The sequence below is a fragment of the Lepisma saccharinum genome, chromosome 20 (assembly GCF_977018435.1).
Source record: "Lepisma saccharinum chromosome 20, izLepSacc3.1, whole genome shotgun sequence".
NCBI lineage: Eukaryota > Metazoa > Arthropoda > Insecta > Zygentoma > Lepismatidae > Lepisma > Lepisma saccharinum.
Window position 1 is genome coordinate 18,625,949 of NC_139248.1, and position 6,738 is coordinate 18,632,686.

At 40.5% G+C, this 6,738-nt stretch overlaps 1 protein-coding gene across 1 annotated transcript; it reads left to right on the forward strand.

Moving 5' to 3' along the window:
* Positions 1-3,810: 3,810 nt before the first annotated feature.
* Positions 3,811-5,697, forward strand: LOC146003370 (glutamate receptor ionotropic, delta-1-like). The gene has a single exon (XM_083141649.1). The coding sequence runs from the start codon at positions 3,811-3,813 to the stop codon at positions 5,695-5,697; it is 1,887 nt and encodes a 628-aa protein (XP_082997775.1).
* The last annotated feature ends 1,041 nt before the right edge of the window (positions 5,698-6,738 follow it).

Consider the following 6,738-nt stretch of genomic DNA (forward strand, 5'->3'; position numbering starts at 1 on the left):
TCATTGAAGTTTTATTTCGGGCATTAAAGTTTTCAATTAGAAATCTCATGTTGAGATGAGATGAAAGAGAAAGCGTTAATAGGATAGAAGTAAGGCAATAACAAAGAGAATATTCTGAAATACGAAGATAAAGTTATAAGAAGCGAAGTGTGAATGAAAGAGAAGAGGAAAGAGAGGAAGGATTGAGAAGTTAAGAAAGGATAATAAAGAGAAGAAGAGGGAAGAAATGGGAAGTCAGGAAAGAATAAAAAAAGTAAGAGAAGATGTGATGCATGGAGAGAAGATAAGGTAAGGAATGAGAAGTGAGAAAAAATTAAAAGGTAAGAGAAGTTAGGAAAGGATTACAAAAGATAAAGGAAGAGAATATAAGAGGAGGCGAGGAGAGAAGAGGATGAAATAAATCAAAAGTGAGAAAATAATAGAAGAATGAAAAGAAGAAAAGGGAAGGGACCAAATGAGAAGGATACGAAGAAAGAAGATAAGGAAAGAAATGAGCGAAGAAAGAAGAGAAGACAAGAGGGAAGAAATAAGAAGCGAAGAAAGGTGAGAAGAGAAGATACGATGAGAGGGAGGGGAGAAGAGGAAGGAGAAGCGGAAAGAGATCATAATATTAGAGAATGCATACGCACATAGAATTCATAATAAAACCTAAGCGGGTAGCAACAAAGGTTGGTGATGGACACGTGCAGCTCGCAGAGAATCTTCGAGACTAGAGGTAAAGCTATCTGGCGAGACCGTCCGTAGCAACAGAAAGTGCATTCAAGATATTAATCTTTCCATGTCTTCTTCGTGATGACGCATGATGTCTGCTTTGTTAGCGCGTCAGGAAATGCACACTGTGGGCTTCCATGTGCGAAAGGTCACCTGGTCCTTGCAAGATCCCTAGACTGTGCATAAGTGGGTTTTCAGGTCCTCGGGATTCACCTGTTGAGATGGAACCTTCCTAGAATGTTAGAAGAAATTCTCAGACACTGTGAGCTCCGTACCGTATCAAATTACATGCATGGCTACCCTGTCCTTTATCATACACGTTCCTCACACAAATAACATAACATCCTCTTGATTGATCATATCCCTGAATTGCGGAAAATAACGGCTGAAGCGTCTTGGAGCAAGGGGGGTTGTGATAACAACCATTGCCTCAGATGTCATAAGAACTTGTGAAAAGCAGTATCGTCCACAAAATGCATTTGGGTGGTGAGGGAAAGGAACAAGAATATTTCTACGAGCAACCTTTTTTTCTATAGAAAATTGAGCTGTTTCTAAATTGTATTTATCATAAAAATGATATTGAAACTAATTTTATAAATATAAAAAATATAGCATTTTAAGGGTTCAGTTCGTCTAAAATTTAAATATAGTCATGTGATCGCATCACCTCCACATTCGGCTGTGATCAAGAAAGGGTGAGGCCCTAACTCCACGCCCCCTGCACGCCTTCATGGCGTGGTGCAAAGCACAGGGGAGCACTTTACTTATTTTACATATAACAAGCAATTCATAAACTTACAATGCATAAAATACTATTGTTTGGTTCGAGGATTATTAAGATCTTCAACTCACAATATTCTCATAAAAGTTATAAATAGTGAGTTTTTCTACAAAACTACTATATTTATTGTTACAAAATAGCTATATTCATTTATTATGAAAGTTCGCACTAACTGGGTCACTTTGGAGAAAACTGGATGTTGATAGGTGCCACCGTTTCAGAGATATATCAAATAAAAAACTATCCAATATGGCGGACGCTTTTCAAGATGGCTGCGGTAAGCATTCATATAGCGATTGGTTACTGAACTATTATACAGATCTCTTAAATGGTGTAACAAGTAATCATACCAAATATCTTTGTTTTATCAAAAAGTCAACGATTCGGGACTTAGCCTGCGGACTGTGATGAACATCGTCGATAGCAGACAAGCTTTTTGATACTATCCTCCTTCTGGAGACATATTTTATGGCGCTTCTTTAATATAAAAACTCAAAAAGCTTACATAGGATACAACTTTTAATCCAAACAATCTTGTGTCACTCAATTTATTCAAAAGTTATAAGGTAAGAATTTTAAGAAGTAATACAAAAATTACATTTATGAAATATATTTTTTTAAAAAAATACGGAAAACTACCGACATTATCGAAAAACCAAACACAACCTTTTTTGTAGCCCATCTAGCGACGATCAAGACTAAAGCAAGAGTATTTATTTATGGCCGTTAGTTACGGAGTTAGGTATTGGTCAGGAACTAAGCCCCGGTCCACACGGGCGGAATGAATGCTTAAAGAGTGCTTAGCGTTTCAGCACTCTTTAAGCATTGGTTGTTATGGCTGAAGGAAGTAATACGATCGGCCACACGGACTGACAATAGCCTGCGGATGCTGAACGACCAAGCATTCCGTAAACATCGCCCATAGCGGACAAAGTGCGGAACGAAGACTGGGCTGACTGCTATTTCTATTTCGTCTTATGGTATCGTCCACGAGCGGAACGTCTGCTGGGCTGAATGATCACGTCACGCGCTTTGGGCATTGTTTCATACCACGTGGTGAGGAATTCTAGCGTTGTGTTTCTGATAAACATTGTTTTTGCAAGTGAAGATGGGTGATCTAGATATAGATAAATTAGATACAGAAGTATTTATTATGAAAGTAGGAAGAGGCCATGTATTTGGAATATTCGGTGTAAGGAATATAAATACAGAAACAGAAAAGATTCGGCGTGGAATGAAATTTGCTGTATTTTGTTACCAAACGTCGCAGAGCTTTCAGTAGTTGTAGTACAACGAACCACTCATCTTTGGTTAATTCACACGTACATGCTTCCCGTCTATTCCTCTAATGAGTGTGGAAAATTAGTATGATATTCGAAGTCGTTTTGCAATATTCTTCCTCCTCTCTTCCGTTGGTTGAGGTGAGGAAAGCACTGGCTCTGTAGTGTGTCCCATATTGCACGACAAACGTTTCTGACAACGTCAATGGCCGTAGATTTGCCAATTCTATAGGTATAGTGCAGCTCAATAAGGTAGCAACCAGTTTCGGTCCAGGGACCTTTTTTCCCCGCATCAATTTTAATACGGTCCAGGAACATTTTTTCAAGAACAATTCAAATACAGTCCAGGAACCTTTTTTCAGCTTTCAGATGCAGAGAGGAAATCTGTTTGTTGGTAAGTCATGACTCATGTACGAGAGCTTATTCATAACACACGGCATGCAAACACATTAATTCGGATGAGTAATTAAACAAAAGGTTACTAGTAAATATCTCAAAATACACTGACATAAAAGCCATCCCCATCTCCCGAAAAGGGAAGGGGCTCAACTTTTTTGTTTTCGTGAAAATATCATTTTTTTAAATGTTGACATTCCTCACCAAAATATAATTGGCTGTCACTTGAATGAAAGTTAAGTATTTGCAGTTTTCGCTGAGTGTCAGCATTTTCTCTGCATTACCTTACGGACACAATGCGGAAAGAATGCTTAGACGGTAAGCACTTTTTAAGCATTCTTTCCGCCCGTGTGGACCGCTCGTAAGAGTCTGCGAATCTGACCTCGGGTGGGGGTGGTAGGGTGGGGGAGTACCAGCTGAGAGGCGGGACTTTGTTTGTCCAACTATTAATATCTTATAGACCACATTAGACCCTTAGTTGAGAAATATACGTCAAGATCCCTTAAACAATTTCTAGGACGTCATAAAACACTAGAAAACGGGCAATCAACAAATGAATGTCCGCATTAAATTTTGTCAATGATGTAGATATTAGATATATACAGTGTTTTCTTATCTCTACAGGTTGAACTTGACGTCAACATGGTTTCCTTCACAATCAGCGTTGCCATCCTGTGGTTATCGACCCTCACGAACCAGACAAAGTTAGGAGGTTCTCACACGACTGCTGGAAACACTCTGTCAGAATTACTCTGCAAGTCTTCTCTGCTGCGTAGTCAGAGACTCATCGGGATTGTAGCATCAGATGCTTCCTACGTTGCACATATGCATACTTTAAATGTGCCTAGAATTATGTACGGAGGGTTTAGAAACAGCCAGTTCTACATGGTGCTAGAAGAACCAGTGACTGCTGGAGGGTGTAGATACTTTATAGTGTTTGAAGAAAGCATTGGTTCAGCTGCTGAAACATTGAGGAAAGCTTTGTTGGTCCATAAGTGGCGTCGACGATCGACTTTCATCATATCTTTGACTTCAGAGCCAGTTGAAGAGAACAGGATAAAGGAATTGTTTGTGTTTGCTTGGGATTTCAAAATGCTCAATGTTTTGGTTGCGTTTACGGATGCTAGAAGCTCTTTGAGCCCCAGTGTGTACTCCTATAACCCTTTCCTGCTGACATCTATGTCAAATGGTAGTGATGTTGCTCTGCTCAGATTTACAAACATCGATCTTGCTATTTTGAGCACCAGAAAGATATTGCACGATATGCACGGGTTTTCGCTAGTTGTGTCATCAGCACATGTGGTCACCATAAACACTATGGTGAGGAAGAGCGACGGGACGTACCAGTATGACGGAATGGCAGGTAAGGCGTTCGAGGCTCTTGTCCACAAGATGAACTTCACCCCAATCCACTCGTACGAGCATCCACGAAACAGCTTGGGTCAAAAACTGCAGAACGGAACTTGGACCAGTATCATCGGAGATCTTGTGGAAGGAAGAGCCGATTTGAGTTTCAATGTTGTCCTGCTGTCCCAGAACGAAATGACAGACCTGGACATCACGTATCCAAACATTTTCGACAAGGCAGTCATCCTGATTCCCAAATCTGGTTATGTTCCTGCCTGGTGGAATTTTATCCTTCCGTTCAAAACTGATTCCTGGATAACAATAATGGTGACTATTACTGTCTTCCTATCATTCCACGTCCTGTACAGCAAAACCTTCAACAATAATCTTAAGAGTGACGTCCTGTTCAATGTATGGAGTGTATTCTTGCAGTTTGCTATCCACAAGCTTCCCACAGCATACTCTGACAGAATTTGCTTCGTACTTCTCGCCTACTTCAGCCTGGTCATTTCCTGCATATACCAGGCACAATTCGTGAAGTTTCTAACATACCCGAAGAGCTATGATGACCTGAACACCCTGCAGGAGGTCGCTGACTCAGATCTGAAGGTTGGCACGACGGATGGGCAAGTGTACTTCTTCTACAACACATCAAACGCAGCCGTCAAGCAGATGAGCCAAAGATTGATTGTCCTTTATGGGTTGCAAGGCTTACACTTCTTCGGAGAGTTGACCAAAAAACGGGACAGAGCATTCGTGTGTCCTGGAATGATTGGTACTTACATGGTCAAGTTCGTTCCCTTAGACGAGAACGGGAACCCAAGGGTGCATATCGTCAAGGAGCCGATGGACACGTACAATTCCGTTTTCCCCCTTCCCAAAGGATCTCCCTACTTACTGCGAATGGACCAGCTGCTAAGATGGATGGTGGAAGCGGGTCTTCTTGACAAGTGGTACAATGATGTCCTGAACAGAGCCCATTCCTCTTCCAGCGGTCAACGTAGTTCACCTTTCAAGCCCTTTAAACTGGAAACTCTTTCGCCGATCTTTGGTATTCATTTCCTCGGTTTGATTGTTAGCACTATAGTTTTCATAATTGAGCTATTATTTCACAGATCTGTTAATGAAAGAAACAGACGTAGGGGAATTCGGAAAGTATGTTTGCAACAATATCTAGACTAGTAAATACAGTAGAATATTCTGAACGAATGCCTTCCATCGACTGAGGATGACGAGACTAGTTCAGTAAGACGAGTCGATACGCAAAAGAGGAGGTAGGTAGATTGTATGTGTTCAGTTGAATTGTTTACTATCGCTCGCTTTTTGTTGGGTTTGGGATAGCTGTTACAGCTCACCCCCCCTCTTAAGGTATTTTGCTGGCGACGTAACTATGCGTGAAACATTAATGTTGTTTCAGTAGCAGCACGGAACGTGTTTCCCTTCTACGCTCCACCCTTATTTTGCCAGTGGACTCGTCCAATCAGCGCATGCGCACTTGGTATCGACTTGGTGTCTGCTAACGCAGACGGAATTAGATGAAGCTGCAACAACGTTTAGGGAATTAAGTACAGTTAGGTGCACAATGTCGAACAGTATTTAAAGAACTACTAACATTGTGAATCACAATAGTTAAACATGGAACAGGATTTGCTGAATTAAGTAAAAGAGATTACAACAGTTAGTCGTGGTGAAATAATATTAAGTAAAGTACTGTCTATTCTGCACCCCCCTTTGTGACCACATTATTATAGTCTTTATCACCGACCGAAATACAAATTTTCCAGTGTTTGGAAATACAGTAAAACCTCGCTAATCCGGACTAATGGGGGAGGGATAAGTTGACCGGTTTAACAAAAGTCCGGATTAACTGAAATAACCTAAACGAACAGTAGAAAGTGCATTAAAACTCTGTTTATAGCAACAAAACACTTTTTTTATTGTGTATTTAAAGCTCATAGGCCTAAATACACTATACAGTACAGTACAAAGTCTGTGGGAAAAAGCATTTCATCAGTGGTTGACTGCCTTCTCTTTGGAAGTTCTCTTGTTGACTTCTATCCACATTGAAAACCTTGTATTCTGCTTTTTTTTGGGGGGGGGGGGCCTTTGCCTATCAGGCTTATCGGGGTCCGGATTAACGAGGTTTTACTGTAATGAGTTTCTGTTCTGACAAATTCTAATTGTAACTAGCTAGTTTTAAAAGTAAGTAGCTGTAACTGTAAT